The sequence below is a fragment of the Tinamus guttatus genome, unplaced genomic scaffold (assembly GCF_059628265.1).
Source record: "Tinamus guttatus ecotype Peru unplaced genomic scaffold, ASM5962826v1 Tinamus_guttatus_pri_ptg000249l, whole genome shotgun sequence".
NCBI classification, from domain to species: domain Eukaryota; kingdom Metazoa; phylum Chordata; class Aves; order Tinamiformes; family Tinamidae; genus Tinamus; species Tinamus guttatus.
Window position 1 is genome coordinate 1,068,879 of NW_028288783.1, and position 19,650 is coordinate 1,088,528.

A 19,650-nucleotide genomic window follows, 5' to 3' on the forward strand; every position below is an offset into this window, starting at 1 on the left:
GCCCTAGACAACAACTGTCACCTTTTCTATGACTTCTGGTATTTTCCTATAAAAAAGAAAAGAAAAAAGTAGGGAAGGGACAGAAGAAGAAACCTCTAACGAGAAGAGGAAATGTTAATTGTGGCTGGAGGTGAGAGTGCACGATAAGAAATTGCTGCCTTGCTTTTGCATCTCTGATGAAAGTGTCCTAAAAATGGCAGTACAGCAAAACTTGAGCTCCAAGGGAAGGTGATGTTTCTAGAAACCATACTGGTCCCTGCAGGTCGTCTTCAATAGCAGGCAAAACACAAAGTTAAAAAAAAAAAAAAAAAAAAAAAGTTAGACAAAATTAGTCTATGTCTCACCCAGGCTGCCAACAAATCCTCTTCTCCCATTTCACCTTCAAACTTTTCAGCTGTCTTCACAGCAATGGCTCTGGTGGGGTCGGGACTGATGATGCTTTCTTTTCACATGTAGAAATTCTCTTAACGGAGGCAGTGTTATCTAGCAGAATCTGAATCACAACTTGTTTTCTGTCTTGCTTTACTTAAAGCTGCCACTAAGACTGAAATTTCCAGTTTAAGTCAATATACCTTAGACCACTCAATCCACAAATTGGCAAGTCAAGGGAGCAGCAGGGTCTTTGCAGGTGGCTGGAGCTATTGCTGCTGCCAGAGAGATCAAGAGGAGCTGCAAGGGCCACCTGTAAAAAGGAGGCAGCCTTGGTGGAAACTCTTTTTATGGGGTGAAGAGGTAGCAGAGTAGTAGTAGAGTAGAGTTTGTAGGTAACCGTGTCTGACAGCAAGGGTAGAGTACTGATACTTATTGCGAAAGTTAGCCCGAACAGGCCTTGGAAAAGAAGAGGGAATCCTTTGAATTTTGAGAGACTCTTTTTAGCCTTTTTTTTAATGTATTCTGTGAGCACTGAGGCATTCCTTCAATTTATTGCAATTTACCAAGGGAAAACAAGCTCTCCCACTGACATCGTTGGAGCTGAAATCGGCTCTCTGTGCTGCCTTGGTTGCAGGACTGGGCACAGGCTGAATGGGAGAAGCTGGGAACTCGTTATGTAAAATCCACAGTAAGTGAGCTTTTCTAGTGCTATTATGCCCTGACCCCTTATTTTGGCGTAGAAACAAAACCATTGGGAGTGGACAATTAAAGGGTTTCCCAGGCTCATTTCTTTTCCTTTTTGGCCTCATCACAAAACTCAAGCAAATCAATGGTGTTCCCAAAGCTTTGAAATAGCCCAGGACTTTCAGTATATCCAATACACAAAGAAACAGTGGGGAAATATCTGTATTTTAGTTATTTATTATTCTACCAGGAGAGTCTCCTGTCTACAAGAGGCCATGATCTGCATCACTTACTTACTTAAAAAGTCTCTGACACATTTTATAGTCACTTGCTATTTGGACAATACTATGATCCCGGTGGCTTTATATTTACTTTGGTTTCCGTATGTGGCTCAAGTTCTTCATTTTTCCAACAATATACACTTGTAAGTCAAAAGATTATTCCCTTTCTACCAAGACTCCATCTTTGTTCCATTTGAACATCTTTGCTTGAGTAAGAAATAAGAGATTTCCTGGCTATGTGCTGCTAAGTCTTCACATATAGTTTTGCCTCTTCATGGCTTTGCAAGAGTCACCTACTATTTCTCCTTTATATTAATAGTTTTTTGAGACAGTAAAGTGGGATCAGTTTCAGCAAAAACTTTTAAAGAAAGAATTACAAAGTAGGACAGCAAAAATTGCATTGTGAGGCTGTGTGCAACACGCCTCTCTGCTCAGTTTGCATGTCAAAAATCATTTTCTGAGAGACTGTTCTGCAAACGATACCCTGCAAATTAGAAAAACAGAGTGCGTGGTTTTGTGCCCCTTCTTGCAGGAATAAATGTGCTGGCGCTGGAGCCGCACTGCTAGCAGTGCCGATGAGGCGTGTAGCTGAAAAGAATCTCTGTCACCGCTATGTTGGTTCTGCAGGGCTGGCGGAAGAAAAATGAGTTTCAGTCAGTCAAGTATGCATACTGAAACCAAAAATCAGATGGGTACCATAGATTATATGAAAAGGAAAATGTGGAATCACATGACCCGCAGAAATTTCCCTGCTCTGAATTCATTTTCATAAATATAAATCTATTTTTTAATGATGTTTGGATTCTTTTTTGGCTTGTATCCTCCAAGTAAGAGGTAGGATTAACCGTATTTGCTCTATTCTTACCATTAATTTAATACAATACCTGTCTTCACTAAAACAATTGTCTCCAAGAAACTCACAAAATTCACTATAAACAGCAACTTACAGCAGGGTTATCGACAGCCTATCCAAAGTGTTTCTGCAGAAAGAGAGAAGACTGATGAGCCAAAAGTGATAAGCCACGGAAGTGGCCACAGACTGATTACTCTGTAGTAATAAGATAAGTTTGTGAACAAGGCAACAAAATATTTATTATTCCCAAAGTCTTCTAGAATAGATGTCTTTTGGTATTGTTTTTAATTATTCACACAGCTTGCAGCTTTTTTCCCCTCCACTGGCTTTACAAGACAGCAACTTACTATTTTATAGGTGCCTGCAGAAAGTAATAGTGAAGGCAATATTAGAAAATGTTCCTTAACAAAGGAACACAAACTGCTAAAGTAGCATACAGCAGAGAGTGCTCAGGCTCTCTATTTGATTTCTTCCCATTTTTGCAGGTTCCCTCCACCACTCTGTGTCCACAAGCGTATGGACAGGAGAAATGAGCAGATACTGCATGAGAGCAATGGGCCTCAAAAAGCTATTTTCCTTGAGTTACAGGTTCTTCCACAGCACATTCAATGGTTGAAGACAAAATACCACTAAATGTTCAGCTTTCTGGACTATGTTCATCTGTGCACTGACTTGGGATTGCTACCAGTAAAGTTGAAGATGGCAACAAGAGGTGTTTGTTTCTCTGTATTTTATTGAAATTTAGCTCACTTACTTATATTTGTAGGTAACTGGAACGGATGCAAGAACCTCTGAATGACATAATCTAAGTCATAACATAGACTAAATAGACTGAATTGTGTCTCTGAATTTACTTTTCCAGTAAAACTGTGGCATCCATATCTCCAGTTATTAGCCTTCATATAATTCTTTTCAAGCTGTAAACATGAAAGTGTGTCAGAAATGAAACTGAGGCTGTACTAAGGAACTCAGGAAAAGCATGCTGTCATTTTTTTTAGAAACTTTTGGACAAAAAAGCTTGAACTTGTAAATATTCATAGTTAGACCTTGCCTTCCAGTTAGTTCAATGAAAGATGAAACTTTGCATACAGAAATATCAATATCTTCAGTTCTAAGGCCTAGAGCGTAGCTTTTAGAAGGTATTAATGTTGAGAAGGAAGAAAAAAAGACTATAAAGACACAGTATTAGGAAGGCAGTTACTATTGTAATCTACAAAGATAGCCTGAACGATGTGAAGCAAAATTGTTTTTCTCATAACAAGCTGCATAAACCCACTCATGTCATGCATTTCTAGTAGGCATACAAATCTTGTGAGTATGAAGCGATATATGTATTATAAATATTATCATCATGTTACATACAGCAGATGGCTACAGCAAAGGACAAATTTTGAGCATTAGGATGAATGTCAAGTGTACTTGACGGAGCCTCAATCTTCTCAAAAAGAAAAAGAAAAATCAACTAGGCAAGATTTCATTTTTAAAATTACACACCGGTTGGGAGAAGTAGCTGCACAGAGTGGTGCCTTTTTAGTGTTTCTAGAGGCTTTACCACAAAACTGAGTGACATTTGTTTAAAGTATTAACCACTGTACATTAGCCATAGAGCATTAAATGGATTCAGACCCTGTTGACAGATCTCTGAAAGTACTTAATGGACTAGTAATGGTAGCAGTTGGCAGGGATCTGAGGAGATTGCTGGGAGGCTTGCTGCACCTCAGGGCATAATCGCTGCCAATATAATTTGAACATGACTGAAATTAGCAAGTTGAAAAAAGCATGGCCCAGCAGAGTGGTCCAGACCATTTTGCAGTTTGATCTCCTTCAGAGGAAAAAAAAAAAAAAAACTCTTTTAATATCAGAAAATGCAAAGTTGGATTTCTTGGAGTGAAACAAGCCTTACCTACCAAAGGAAGGGCATAATCTGAGAAGCACTTACGGATTATTGTGGAGAGACAAGCAAGAGCACACTGTCAGTGTGAGCATGCAGTAAGAAGGAATAATGAAGTGTGCTACAACACATGCTTTTACTTCTAAACATGCCTGTTGATAGTCCAGTGTTGAAAATGCATTTTAAAAAGCATTTTGAATAAGTGGTGAAGCACAAACAAGAGTCAAAAAAAAGTTGGAGAAATTTCTTTAGATTGAGAGTTTTAGCTCAGTCTGTGTTGCTTATCCGAAGGTTGATGGAGAGATGACTTGATCACATTACATACTCATACTCGTGGGTAGAAAGCAGAAGTAAAAAAGGTTTTACAATCTAGGAGAGAACAGCATAATAAGGACCACTATTGCATAAATGATTTCATACAAAATCACTTTAGAAAAAAAAGCCATTTTTGGTGACAAAAATGATTAGTGTTGGGAATCAGCTACCAAGAGAACAAGTAGATTTTCTATCCCATGAGCTTTCAAATCAAGCAGTGGTGCTTTCTGGAAAATATATTTAACCCAATGTAAATTATAGCACCGAGGAAAGATGTCGTGAGGTGAAATGTGATGGTATATAACATATAACTAGAAAATGTAATGTTGCCATCTAGTTTTTGACTACTGCAAGATCTTTCAATCATAGCAACATTAGTGTGCATGAAATTAATATGATAACAAATACAAAATGCCTCTTCAAATAAACTACCATCTGCTATTTGCAAACAAAATTCTCACTTGGAAACTCTGTTCATGCTTGTATGTGCTTGTTGCTTCACTAACATTGGGGTTCATTGTTGCAAAAGGAGAGGAACTTACATAGAGATAGGTCTCCATTAGTTATGACTTTTGTTACGGTAATGCTCTTCATTCTCAAAAGTATGTAAAAAAGTAGAATATGCAAACCACATCATCACCATTATCGGTTAACATAGACTGCAGGTTCAAAATGTACTGAAGAGCGCAGACACAGAGGGGCAGAGATTTTATCTACATGTTATTCCTGAAGGAAACTAAAAGCTTGCAGTGGTGCTGAGTTAGGAGTTGGAGTACCTGGAGCTGAGGAGCTTAGAGTCAGTGGCAGGACTGCAAGGGAGAGCAACTCACATCAGACTGGAAAGTCTGGCTCATAGCTGAAGACTGTACGCTGGAGGTATATATGAAGCAGAATACTACATTTTGTGCAGCTGATAAAATCAGTGATTGCATGACCAAATTCCTGTGTGTCTATAGCAAAATAAGATGTATCTCTTCAGCTTTGCTGGCTGAGATACCTAGCAATGCCATGTTCCAAAGCTCTTCAGATTAAAACATTTCTAAGATGGAAAAGCATCCAGTTGATTCCTATCCTATCTAGCTCTTAATTTTGCTTTTCTAAATGTGATTGCTGCTTACTGAGGTGGGGGGAGAGAGAGAGAAGAAAAAGAAAAAAAACAGTCAATCCAAAATGTCTCGTGAGGAAAGGAACTGAGCAGGACTAAGGAAGCTCAGCAGTCATCCAACTGCCCAGCTTCTTGTAAAACCTTTATGAAAAGCGTGAATGAACTCCTCAAATGAATGGCCATTTTGTCCCTTTCAGTTCCCCTTCTCTAGCATGGGACTCAATGTGCAGCTTGTGGATAGACAGATTCCACAATAAATTGAGAAGGAGAGTAAAACTAAACCCTCTGGAGCTTGGCCAGCGGCAATGTCAAATCTCTTGACTGATTTCCCAGTGAATTCTTGCCTAAATGTCAGGAGAACATAGCCCTGCAGCCAGCTCTGGACCAGGCTGATATCAGGGCGTAACAAACCGAATGACCTAAGTAACAAGATTACACTGCAGGAAAATTAAAACTTTAGAAATGTGCAAAGATCACATTTCAGTAAGTGCTGTTTTATTTAAGATCCCTTTAGTAGACAAAGCTTAGCCCAAACTTGCAAGACATAAATTGGTGAGGAGAGGGGGTTTTATTAGTGAAAACAGAGTGAAACTTCCATTCAGTCAGTAAAGAGTCTGAGAGTTTCTGTAAGTGCCCGTGGTTTCTAAAAGGCTTACAGTCTTTATTCAAATGCTCCCGTCAGTAGGAGCCAAGGAAGGTCAAGGGAATATAGTCTCCTAGGAGTCTACTCCATTTATGAAATTGGCAGCTAAATTCCTTCATCACTCAGAAAAATCCTTTTGGTGCCGCTCCTCCGAGGGGCAGCAAGCTTCCCTTCCACCATGAGCTACCTGCAAACCCTACTTGGACACGTTCTGACATGGCTGGCAGGAACTTAAATAGTTTGGGGATTTTTTGATCCTCCGTCAGCAGTAGCTGAAATTGGCCTGTGGGTTCCAAAACTATTGGAAAGGGCAGGAATGCAGAGAGAAAGCGAAAAAGTGCATTCGTGTAAGCCTCATTGCTTTTGGAAACTGAAAGCCTGAAGTGGTGCTGAGAGATGAGCTGGGAGAGCTGAGCAACTTAAAAACAGCAGCATAAATGAGAACAACCCAGATCCTCTGGGTACAAGTGGAAAACCGAGAAAAAAAACAGAGTGCTTCTAAATTATATCAGTCTGGGATGGGGCAGGGGGAGGCTCCTCTTTCTTTTCCCTGCTTTGATCTTCTCTGGAAAACCCTGTGAGGCAGAGCTGACACAACTGCTTGGGATGAAAATCCATAGGAATCACCATAGAAATGAAGGGGATTCTGCCCACGTTGTTATTCTATAAGGTGACAGGATCTGAGAGATCTAGTCCTGGGAGATACTCTGCCCTCCTATTATTTAAATCGGAATTAGCTGCTTGCATACTGCTTTCCAGCTCTGGCAATCTGCCCTCACCTGCATTACAGATCAAACCAAAACCCCAGGTCCAGCCATTCCAGCAGTTTAGGAAGTCCTTTTTGAGAACATGCAATTGTCTTAGGAGTTGCATCTCACCATGACTTACTTTCCTACAGAGATCTTTAATTCATGACGCCCTGAAAAAGACGCTCTGATGAAATGTTTGCTGAAGGAGAAAGAGAGGCGCACTGAGATTCCACTGCATCTTTACCTCCCTTCAGACATGGATCGAGCATTAACACCCTTTTTAAATTTTTCATATATATGCTCCTACAAGTTATTTCCTTAGCTGTGCTGAGCACAACAGCAGGAGGAATATTTTATCCTAGGGCAGAGGTCCAAAATGAGCTAACCCGTGTTTAAAAAAAAAAATGAAACCACAGAAGCCATCAAAAGAAACTACGCAGTCCCAACTCCCAATAATGACAAATATATCGTTGGAAAAAAAAAATGGCTCTGCTTTGCTGTGTTTTTTAGTGCCTTGAAAAGAAGGCTTGCTTGCCTTCTGTGCTTTCAAGAGAACATAGTCTTCTTGCTTGAGCAGGGCTGGCAGGGTGCAGTGTGCTCCAGGTTTGTGCCTTTCCCTATTTGTGTGACCACAGCCTCGGTGTCATCCTCCAGATCTCCTGCAGTCAGAACGGGAGTAGTGACAGAAGCTGTTAATGTTTTGGCTTCTCCATGGGGCAGCGACCTGCTCTGCAGATCACAGAGATCACATACGTGCTAGCTACCAGAAAAACAAAGTAATCATTTGTTTCACCAAGTGAATTTTGTTTGTGATTACTGCTCCTTCAGAGCACCTACAGAGCAGACTGTGCCAGGTAGGAAAGAATAAGTGTGTTGCCTGGCAAGGCCATGAAATCAACCTCTGCCTTGGTTTGAAAGAGAAGAAATACATTTTATGCTTGAGCCTTTTGTAGCCTTTGACAGAGAAAAGGACAGTAAAGGTGTGAGTGGCAGAAGTAGCCGTATCCGAAGTTATCAGATAATGACTACGCAAATCAAATGCAGGTGGGCAAAAATGTGATGCATTCAAGCAAGGGAACGACAGGTGTTCAAAACAGAGCACTGCAAAAGAGTTTTTTATACGCTAATTCCTAGAATGGTGGGGGGGGCGAGGGGATTAGGAGACAAAACACTCTGCAGAGGAATATTCTTAATAAATCACTGTGAAGAACTCGTCTTGCAACCTTGACATTAACAAAAAAAGTCTGCGAGTATATGATGGCATTATGCTCCAATATGATTCTGCTAGAATATGAAGTTTCTGGAATTGTTGTAACGAGCTGTGAATGGAATAAATTGCCAAATCAAATGTAACAAACGAGCAAACAAAAGAGCAGAGCTGCATAATGGTGACCATGCCACTTTTTGACTAAGCTCTTGTCATAAGCAAATGAAACAAAGATTGAAAACAAGAAAGTCAAACATTCAACAGTTGTTTTTGTTTGTCACTGAATTGCAAATCTCTCTTGCAATACTCCATTATAATATCCTTTATGGCATGTCTTCAAGGGAAGAGCATGGAAACACTTGAGAGAAGCACGTAGATGTGCACACACAATTGTACTTTATGATCACCTTGTATTTACCATGAACTCTGATTGGTAAGTATTTAACAGATGGATATGACTTCTTTATTACTGTGTGTACAATTTTGTGTGGGCCATTCTGAACTGATAGTGATTTACATTACATCTGGTTTGCACCCACGTAAATAGTTACCTAGGGTCCAGAATCTCCTAGCAGAGGCTACAAGAGGGCTTTCAATCCATACCTCCCCAAAGTAGTTCTTCAGCTCTTATGCTGTTTTCTAATGGTCAGAAAGGCTGCCCAGTAAAGCATCATCCGTCTGCTGGTCAGGCTGGCTGCTCGTTGTGACTAGTTTTTATTCTTTCTCTGTTGCTGTATGCATGCATGGTGGTAGATGGAGTTTCTCTGTGCATGCGCTTGCTTGGCTTAACAGTTGTATAGTGTGTTACTGAAAGTGTTTTCCTGTAATAACTTATGCCGACACTCTTTATATTGCATTCAAGTTTCAAAGCCACCTGTAAAAGGATTGTCTAGAAATTGTCTAGGATGGTTTCATTTTCATCCCTGCCTTTCTGAAGTGTCAGCTTGAGTACATTGTCCAGCAAAATGATCTTGCCCGGAAACTTAGCTTGTCATCTAAGCCCTTAACCTTAAGGGCTGTTTTTAGGTAGGGTCTCTTCCACTCTGTAGATTCATGGGATCCTTCCCAAGGTAAGAACCATCTGAATTTCCCACCGGCATAACCACCTCATTCCAGCGTGCTTTTTGGTGACTTTCTGCAGTGCAGTCTCATTCCAACATGTTTCTCAGTGACTTTCCACACTGGGCAGAACTTTGTTGAACTCGGCAACTCCCAGCAAATTAAGCAACTTGCCTCTTTTTTTTTGCAGCGTACCCAGACCGCTCTTGCTCACTGAAGCTCGCAGGCTGCAGAGCAGCCCAGGGTTGATCCCTGGGACAAGGCGCGCAGCGAGGCGGCAGCGGAGCCCGCGGCGAGCGCCCCCAATGCGGCGCAGCCCCCGCGGCGGGGGCGCCGCGGGCTGCCCCCGGGCCGCGCTCCCGCTCCCCACGCGCGCCCGCGGACGGCCCGCGTCACCCCACGCGTTCGCATGAGCGCGAGCAGGGAGCAGCGGGCGGCCCGGCGGCGCTGGCCCGCGGACCCTTCACCTCTGAGGACCGCCAGGTAAAGGCAGAGCCACCGGGACCCCCCCGCGCCGGGCCCTCCCCCTGAGCCCCGCCGCGCCGCGCTGCGCCGCGCTGCTCTGCGCGCCCCCGGCGAGGCATGAGCGACGCAGCGGCCGCGCCGCGCCGCGGGTGAGTGCGCGGCTCTGCGCGGGGCACGGGCGGCCCGGGGGGCTTTGCCGGGAGGTTTCCAGGCAGCGGGATGTGAGAGGGGGGCCCTGGCCGCTAATGTCCCCTGCGGGATCCCCCCTGCGCACTCCCCGCTCCGCGGTGCTGCCTCTCCTGCTGTGGTTAGCCCCGTCCCGTCGCGCCGGCAGCGCCACAGCCTCTGCGGCGCCCTCGGGCTTTACCCTTGGGGCGCCAACGTAACCCCGATCCCCAGGGCGCCCGCTGGCTGCGAGCGCCCCGCTCCTCTGCACCCTGAGACTTCCCGGCAGGGTTGTGGTGCTGCGCCGGCCTCCCCCTTCCCAGCGCCTCCACTCACAGCAACTCAGTTAGCCCTTTCTTGCCAAATGCAACAAAACTTTTTATCTTTTTTCTTTTTCTTTTCTTTCTTTTTTTTTTAAGCCCTTACGTGCCAACTTGGGGAGGGGGGAAAGCGATGCACCCGGTTGCAAGGCTAGTGCTTCATGCACCCTGGAGCTGCTGCCGCCTGAGCCAGCGCAGGTCAGGGGCTCCCTGGGTTTGCTGCAGAGATGTCACCGTAAATAGCTGCAGCCCGCACGAAACTGCTCTACGGCTGCCGTGTTGTGTGGAAGGGCTGGCCGGGAGCCCACGTCCAGCTGCTTTGCTCCACTTGCTTTGGGCAGAAATGGAAGAACTTAAAAAGTGCCCGGTGACTTTTGTGCTGGAGCCCTTTGCTGTTATTTATACGGTTATGGCTTAAAAGCCATAACCAAGCCTGCTGCCCTGCATTCTTATAGATATGCTGTGAATCTGAGTAAAAGACACTCCTCGCCCCTAGATTACTTTATCTCTGGCAGCAGTACGAGCCATAAAACCCACCTTGCATCCTGCCAGTCGTTCTTCAATATAATCTTGTCGTCTAGGCAAGAGATTTCTCAAGTGTGGCTGCATATGAAACTAATTGTGACTGTGACATGGAAGAACCTTTTTCTTTTTCCTTCTGTTGTATATTTATCTAAGCGATAAAAATGCCATGTGTTATCAAACTCTTTTGAAACTACTGCTTTCAAACTATTTTGAAGTTGTTTTATAACTTGAATGGCAGTTTTCAGCTGCTAGAAAGCCACACTTCTGTTTCAGACCTGGCACAGCCACCACTGTTTCTCGGTCTCATCTCAAGCTGTTAAATCAACTTCGTGTTGAAAAAATATTGGACTTGGTTGATTTCAAAGTTGCTGAGTTTAGATTTGAGTGAGAACCTGGAGTCAGGGCTCAAATGCTTTCACTGACACGTTAAGCTTTCGTTAGTAGTTGGGGGAGGTGCTGCATGGTGAAAGGTGTGCATTTTGCAAGAGAAAGTTGTCTGTAAGTGCTGCATGCTTTGCTGGATCTTACTCGGACTGTTTAAGAAAAACATGTACATTAAAAATAAATATTATATAGCGTACTTTCCTTGTAAGGTGACATAGTATAGGTTTATTGTTTTGACTTTTTTTCGCCTTTTCCATGCAGCATTAGCAGGATAGAAATGCGATGTTGATGAGCAGTTTCTTGTATTTGAATTATGCCTTATGAATAGGTGCATTTGGTTTACATGCAGAATTTTTGCACTTTCAAGACTGACAAAACTGGCAGAACATGATCTCAGCTGGACTGGCAGTGTAACATCTGCTTATATGGACTGTAAGGGGTGGCCTTTTCCTAGACAGAGGCAGCAGCAGCTCAGCAGAAACTGTGGCTTTCTGGGTTTTTTACTGTCCTATTCCCACACTTAAATGATGCTTCCCAGACTCTCCACAGCTTAAAGTACGTGAACTGCCTAACATTTGTACGCAATGCAAAAATCTCTCTTCTGTCTACGCCTCCAAGATGAAGGAATGTAGTTAATTTGTACAGCTTGCTGTTTGCTGCATATAGAAAGAGATGGGGGGACAAACTGGGACAAGGAGGTCAGGAGACACCACACCCGTCCCTCTCTTCCATGCTTCCAGCGCCTGTAGTCCCTTGGTGTGCCCTCAGGGTGATGGGACATCCCACAGAAGCCTGTAATACAGTACCTGGCCTTGGGCTGCTCTCAGCAAAAGTGCGTGCATGACTGTATCTAAATTTAACTACAGGGGAAAGGAGAGGTGGGTGCTGCAGCCCTAGTCCGGCCATCCAGATCACTTTTCTGTGAAGAGCAGGATGAATCTCATCCCTGCATTAAATGACGAATTAGGGCATTCCCTGGGACATGGAGGTCTTCCCTGTATGGACTGAGCTGCTCCTGTGTCTTGCTCAGACAACAAACTTTAATTTTTCCTGAGGAGGTAGCTGTAGGTTAGTACCCGTGTCAAATTTATGCCTTTGTTGGATTAAAGTGCCACCTCCTATAGGCAACTGGGGAAGGTGGTGAATCTTGGTCCATTTGGAATAAGAAGTCTGGTCTAGATAGTTGGTCATTAACTGCCTGTTAATATGAGATATTGCAAAAATGTCTTGCAGCTTGTTTTGAGGTTGACCTGAAAACCAAAGTCAATTTGGGGCCGACTGTTTTTTTTTTTTTTTTTTTCTCCTGGTTTCATTTCTTCTCTAGCAGAACGGCTCTCACTCAGATATCTCAGATCACTTCATGAGCATTTTACAACAGCCATTTGTAGAAGATAATGCAATTCTTGCTCTCATCTGAGAGTCCAGAGAACGGAGACAGGGTTCAAGTGACCTATCCAAAATACAGAGTAAATGAGCATGAGAAATGAGACGGGGAAAACAAATTATTTGTTCCAGTCGCAGGATTAAATTGTCTTTCCCTAATTCTTTGCAACTGTTAAGAAATTCATGGGCCATTCCTCTTGCAATAACTTAAAAAGGCCAGACATGCTTTTTATGCTTCTTTCTCATGTAAGTGGTATTAAATATGCATTGTAGCTCCGTTACCCCACATAACTGAGCATTAAATTCTTCCATCCTTTGACTTGAAATCCCACTCAAAATGTAGCAGCTCAATATTCTTTCTTTTGTATGTGGGTTTTTTTTTTCTTCATTTTTAGGGATTGGGATGTTGTTTTTAAAGAAGCAGCTTGTTATCATTCCTTAGAAACTTATTAAAATGCTTCCCTTTTGGCTTATTCTCCTAATTTATTAATACAGCAAATAACTTTTCTTTGGTGACCCAATTTCATAGGTATCTGAGCATCTAGCAAAATCATAGCTCATCAGGAAGGCAATGTAGACTAACAAATAGCCTCTTCAGACAGGGTGGAAAGCCAAGACTCTTCTTTCTTTGCCTAGAGCTCTACCCACAAGAAGCATTCAGTAAATATTGCTCAATTCCACTGCTTTCCCTTCATCTTTAGTCAAAAAGAAAACATCTTACTGATAGCATAATTGATTCAAAAGGCAGAGTTTAGGATTGCTTGCATTTCCTCTCTGAATTCAATGTTCACTCAGTGTCCACGGTGAAGAAACTATTCTCAGAATAAATATTAGTTGAAGCATTGGTTTACATGAGCATTGAAACAAATAGACTTTTTCTTATAAAATCCAGACCAATGTGTTATAAGAATCAGCAGGGTTTGGCTGAGCTGCTGCCTTTTACTCAACTATTGTACATGCTTGGTTAAAAAGTATAAATTTGCTGAGAAAAGGATGATAAATGCTCAAGGATTTAATGAGCATGATGGTTAACAGGTCACTGAAAGTAGCAGCGTTTTACAGACTGTAAGTCAGGCACTTCAGCCAGTATAGAAGAACACACTTTTTCCCACACTTAACTTATTAAAAAAAAAAAATGCAGCTGCTTTGCCTGAACTGAAGCTCTAAGCACAGACATAATCACAAGGGATGGTTTGTTGCCTCTCTCCTGCTCTAGAAGCACCCTCTTGAGCACTGGTTTAAAGACAGCTGGCTCTGGCAGAACACGTCTGTTGTCGTCCTGCTCTGAGGGTGCTCATCACTGCTGCCTTCTCTCTGATGTCTGCCAGATAATACCTCCCAACAACAAGGTATAATACTTACCTGGTGACTCGATGAAGTTTTGCTTTCCTTTTCAGTAAGTGTGGACGTCTGTGCAAGTGTGAGAACATCATGGTGGCGTTCAAAGGAGTCTGGACTCAGCCCTTCTGGAAAGCTGTCTCAGCAGAGTTTTTGGCCATGCTAATTTTTGTCCTTCTCAGTCTCGGCTCTACAATCAACTGGGGTGGATCTGAGAAACCCCTGCCTGTCGACATGGTCCTTATCTCCCTCTGCTTTGGGCTCAGCATTGCGACCATGGTGCAGTGTTTCGGACACATCAGCGGAGGCCACATCAACCCTGCGGTGACTGTCGCGATGGTCTGCACAAGGAAGATCAGCCTTGCCAAGTCGGTCTTCTACATTTTGGCCCAGTGCCTGGGGGCCATCGTGGGAGCGGGAATCCTCTACCTTGTCACGCCACCTGGTGTGGTGGGTGGCTTGGGAGTCACAACGGTAATCGTTTCTGCTCTTACAGTAGACCAGTTTTTAAGAGAAGACCAGTTCCTATGGTGTAAGCAATCAATCATAAGCAGTGTCATGAAGAATAAAGAGCACTCAAGCAGAGATTTAAGTAGCTTTTTGCTGGCTTGTTTATGATATCTATCCTATCTCTTTAGGATGGGCTGATGTGATATAATATAGTCATTCTTTTTATAGAACTTTCCTTTTCTAGAACTTCCCCAGATCTGATGACAGAAGGTAATGCTAATTTGTATATGCCACTTAAATAACATATGTGTGAAATGCCATTTCCAGTTGGATCAGGGAGGGGGAAATTAATTCTGTGCCTTTATGACGGGGATTGAAAAAACATCAATTTAAAATGACACACTTTTGAAATAGATTGTGGCTTAGATTTCAGCTTTGTTCTAAACTAATAAGGAATGCCATCAGTTAGCCCTGTTGCAGGACTTATTAAAAATGCACTTGAGCCGCACACTGCTTAATTTTTAATTGAAATTTAAATTAATTAAGTCAGGGCTAATTAATGAATTTATAATTGAATAGTAAATTACAGTGCTCCCAAGAAAAAATGGTGAAGAACTGCAGCATTTGCAAATCCCTATGTAAAATATAAGCTATACTTCTGCAGTTGAACTTTCAAGTTTTTTTGGATGCTTCTGCCAAGATTTCTTTTGTCCAGCAGTAATTTTCCATGACGCCAAGAGATGAAGGAAGGAAGGAAGGAAGGAAGGAAAGAAGGAAGGAAGGAAGGAAGGAAGGAAGGAAGGAAGGAAGGAAGGAAGGAAGGAAGGAAGGAAGGAAGGAAGGAAGGAAGGAAGGAAGGAAGGAAGGAAGGAAGGAAGGAAGGAAGGAAGGAAGGAAGGAAGGAAGGAAGGAAGGAAGGAAGGAAGGGAGAAAAAGAGAAAGAGAGAAAGAAAGAAAGAGAGAGAAAGAGAGAAAGAAAGAAAAAGAAAGAAAGAAAGAAAGAAAGAAAGAAAGAAAGAAAGAAAGAAAGAAAGAAAGAAAGAAAGAAAGAAAGAAAGAAAGAAAGAAAGAAAGAAAGAAAGAAAGAAAGAAAGAAAGAAAGAAAGAAAGAAAGAGAAAGAAAGAAAGAATCTATACCTGTTCATTGATGCCTTTCACTGTGTACAATTTCAAAATTACCTTTACTGGGGAAAAAAAAAAATTCTTTTTGATTTACAAGCTCATAGTTGCTTCATTTCCGATGTTTTTTTCTCTTCTTCCAGGTACATGGGGATCTTTCCGCTGGCCATGGACTCCTGGTGGAGCTGATAATTACATTCCAGCTGGTTTTTACTATTTTTGCTAGCTGTGATTCAAAACGGAGTGATGTCACCGGTTCCGTAGCTTTAGCAATAGGACTATCTGTTGCTATTGGACATTTATTTGCTGTAAGTTAATGGCTTCTCTTTAAATAATAAAATCCTTATTCCTTTTTGCCTACTTCAGAAATAGGTGGAAACTTCAACTGTACTTCTTTACAGATCCAAGCAAAACATTTTAAAAAGCAGTGGGAGGGTTCCCTTGGATGGGACATTGATTTGGACAACTACCTGTTTGCATGATGGCTTTGTTACTTTTGTGGCAAAACCCTGAAGAGTAGCAATACATGCTACTTGCATTAAAAGCCATGCAAAACCTGGGTGTCCAGATGTGACTATGGCAGTGAACTAACAGAAACTGTACAGCTTGCCTTAGAGATATTAGTAATATTTTTTTTCTTTTCTTTAGATCAATTACACTGGCGCCAGTATGAACCCTGCTCGATCATTTGGACCTGCTGTCATCATGGGGAAATGGGAAAACCAATGGGTAACTGCTTTCATGTTTCCTTCATCATAGCTGGCAGCATTTTTCATACATACCTGCTTTTAGTTACGTATTCTAGTATATCTCAGAAAGGCCATCGCTGAGGAAGATACACACTGACCTGCTAGAAGCTCTGCCACAATTATGTTCCTTGCTTAGAGTTTTAGTGTTGCGTGCAGTATGGTGGGACAGCATCTTGCTATTCAAGGGTCTTTTTGTGGAGGCAGTAGCTAGGGTAGGAAGAAAATCATGCAATAAGCCTGAAACATAAAAGCAATCCAGTGAGACTGAAAGAATTGAAGTGATAGAAAGAAGTGTCCTCTGACACAGATTGCAAACCCCCAGTCATGCTGGTGAGAAGATATGGAAGTAATTCTGTTGGATTCGCATTTCACTTGGTTCTACCACAAATTGCAGCAAATGTGTAAAAAGAAAGAGTGTACCTTGATCTGGTTGCAGGGAGAATCTTTCTCAGTAAATGCTCACGAGTGAAAGATGAAGGGTTTGCAGTCTGGCCTTTATGAGACAGATCAGATGCTACCTGCTTTGATCAGGTAACAAGCATCAGCCTAACTGAGACTATTTGTGCAGGAAACCATTTGATATATGGACCATGAATGATGCAGTCTTTTCTACATCATCCCATCCTTAAACTTCTTAAAGAAAAAAAAAGGTTTGTGTTTTATAGGGAGACACGGATTGCAGCTTGGCTTCACCTAATTAAATATATGACAAGCACTTCTAGAGACACTTATAGTTAGTACTGAAAGAGCTGCATACTACAGTGCATATAAGAATTTTCTTAATTTTAAAATATGGAGCCCTTATTGCTCCCACTGCAGCTAATAACAGAAATAGCATTGTCTTCAGGCCCTAAGGCTCCAATTCTGCAAATACGATATCATGTGTAACTTTGTTCCCAAGAGTTATCCTATTGACGCAGATTTACCCTGTTATCAGTGAATGGCTTGTTCATATGACAAACGGTTGTAGTTTTTCACAAGACTAATTACCCAGACTCTGAGGCTGCCTGTAATTTATAACTAAAGCTGTAAACAATAAACAAATGCATCATGTAGCTACTTGTAGGAGAAGCTTAACTGCTGTCCTGGTCATTTGGAAAGATTGTTTTTTCTCCTCCTTGAAAGTAATGACATTAGCATACAATTAACAGAACCTGATTGGGCTTCTGTACCTGCTAACCTGCTTACAGACCTGGTACAGGTTGTTCAAAAGTTGTGCAAAGTTGAGTATGTCCATTGTATTTGCGTATTCAAATAATATAATCAGGTATCTGACTGCAACTTGGATTCTGCAAGATCAGAAGGCAAAGTTGGGTTCTTCTCAAATTGTGAGTCCTAAACTTTGAAGTAGACCTGTTTGTTTATGGGCTTTGTTTATGGGCTTTGTGTTTCTTCACAAGTTTATCATCCTCCTGGGTGAAACTTCAATAAAAAAAATAGTTTGCTGCATTGGCATTTATTTTTTTTTTGTTGCCCTGCAAGCAGCACACATATGCTACAGTTGACAAATAAGCAGTAAAAATTTAGAGAAGACCTCATGGAAAAAGACATATCGATAAAGCTCAGCAAAACTGTTTCTCTTTGAAGATATGGGTCTGTTTCTTCACCATCTTGCCTCTGATAGTGTAAAAGCAAAGCTATTCTAGAGCAGCTGTAACAGAGCTCTATATGACATCATGTATGATGCAATAAGGATGGCTTCTTTTCTTGAAGAAATTTTATAACTATAGTTGTTAGTAGTTTATAACTATAGTTGAATCAATGAGAAATGATGAAGGACCTGTATTTTGTCTTACTGCACAAAGTTAAATACATTAAATGCATCCAGAGAGGAGGGAAAAAAATGCTTTCTCTTAATGAAAGACCTGCATACTCACCCACATGGATAGTTTCACTGTTCTTCTAACAGTCTGCCCCAGTAGATTGGTTTCCAGATATGTGGATGGAAATCTTCAGACATCAGTAAAGGTCTAACCTCACCACCCTGGGTTGTTGTTCTGTTGTCGTATGCTGCCTAAACTCCAGTTTGAGAGTTTTTGTTTTTTTTAAAAAAGGTTGGTTGGTTGATTTTTGTTTCTCTTTTGGGGGAAAGTGGGGGAAGTGGGGAGGAAATATGTTTGAAGAGAAACTGAGTGAAGAGAGAAAGGCAAGAACACAGAAGAAGCCTGCAACATGAGAATAATGTCATTAACTCTTTAAGTATTTGTGTTTTGACCAATTTCTTGTGCAACTTTAGAAGTCTTATGACTGCTCAGCTTCAGGTCACCAGCTGTGAAAGCTAGGGTAGTTACACTTCTCTGCCTTGTAAACATGGTATAAGGGTGAATTCATTCTGGTTCATGATATCCAGAAAGGAGAGTTGGTTAAAACGACTTTGCCATGACTCTTTGCTGGAAGTGTTCCGAATGAAGTCTGTACAGATCTGTTTTTGTCTGAGAACCCAGGATTCTTTGTTCCGTAGCTTAATGTCTGTGTTTTTTCCACCTCTCTTTCCAGGTGTATTGGGTAGGACCAATAATTGGAGCAGTCCTCGCTGGTGCACTTTATGAATATGTCTATTGCCCAGATGTTGAACTCAAGCGCCGTTTTAAAGATGTCTTCAGCAAGGCCACCCAGCCATCCAAAGGAAAATACATGGAGGTGGATGATAACAGGAGCCATGTAGAGACCGATGACCTGATCCTGAAGCCTGGTGTTGTTCATGTGATTGATATTGACAGGGGTGAAGACAAGAAGGGGAGAGATCCATCCAGTGAGGTACTGTCTTCTGTATGACTAGCAAGGAGCACTGAAAGCAGAGAGCAGCCTGCTAGCACGTCCTCAGATATCCTTCCACCCATAAAAGAAACAGATCTCCTATAAACTGAGCATCTACTACTTCATAAAAGATATGGTGCAGGCAGCAGCATCGTAGGGGCATCACCAAAATGTACTGATCTGATCAGAAGGAATACCAGAATTTTGCCAGAATTAGGATTCCCCACACACTATTCCAAATTAAGAGATCCATCCAGATTGACAGTTAAGACATATCAGGAAATGCCTATAGACATGAAGACCTACTTACCAGATTGTTCTTCTGACACTTAATTTGCTGTTGTCATCCCTGATTAGAGCATCTTATCCATTAAGCCTTCTTTGCCAGATCCAGGGACAACATCAATGGTATTTAAGACTTTTACCCAAAGTCAAGCAAAGAAGTAGTGTTGCTTCCATCTGCATACATCATTAAGGCCATACAAACTACCTCTGAAAAAATATTTTATAGTCTTTAAAAATCTATCATCCCATCAAATCTCAGTCATTTGGTTTTCAGTATAAATATACTACTTTCATACTTTCCCAGGAATAAATACACTGAAATCAAAAATTAAACCCTTCTGTAATAAGGCTGCAAAGCATTTGACTCTTCTTCATACTAGCTTGTGTCACTGTCTTTCTGGTGAAACATTCTCCTGAGGTTTGACTGTTGACCATTTAGTGCTAGCAGACTCTCAAGGTCATGCAAAGAATATGAAGGCTCTCCTGTTACTTAATAACTCAAGAGATATCAAAAGAAAAGAAGGCATATCTGTTTTCAGTGCACTTGTTCA

General features: G+C 41.8%; 1 protein-coding gene across 2 annotated transcripts; it reads left to right on the plus strand.

Moving 5' to 3' along the window:
- Positions 1–9,565: 9,565 nt before the first annotated feature.
- AQP4 (aquaporin 4) lies at positions 9,566–19,165 on the plus strand. Of its 2 annotated transcripts, none has more exons than XM_088526652.1 (5): positions 9,566–9,642; positions 13,799–14,213; positions 15,452–15,616; positions 15,957–16,037; positions 18,554–19,165. In XM_088526652.1, the coding sequence occupies exons 1-5, from the start codon at positions 9,569–9,571 to the stop codon at positions 18,830–18,832; spliced, it is 1,014 nt and encodes a 337-aa protein (XP_088382778.1). In that variant the 5' UTR covers positions 9,566–9,568; the 3' UTR covers positions 18,833–19,165. The 2 variants fall into 2 exon arrangements, with proteins under 2 accessions (XP_088382778.1, XP_010217039.2); XM_010218737.2 differs by lacking the exon at positions 9,566–9,642 and adding an exon at positions 9,706–9,773.
- The last annotated feature ends 485 nt before the right edge of the window (positions 19,166–19,650 follow it).

Coding starts and splice junctions, on each gene's coding strand:
- AQP4 (XM_088526652.1), top strand. CDS start 9,569: ATGAGCGCGAGCAGGGAGCAGCGGGCGGCCCGGCGGCGCTGGCCCGCG. Junction 14,214..15,451: donor GTGGCTTGGGAGTCACAACG/GTAATCGTTTCT, acceptor CTCTTCTTCCAG/GTACATGGGGATCTTTCCGC. Junction 15,617..15,956: donor CTATTGGACATTTATTTGCT/GTAAGTTAATGG, acceptor TCTTTTCTTTAG/ATCAATTACACTGGCGCCAG.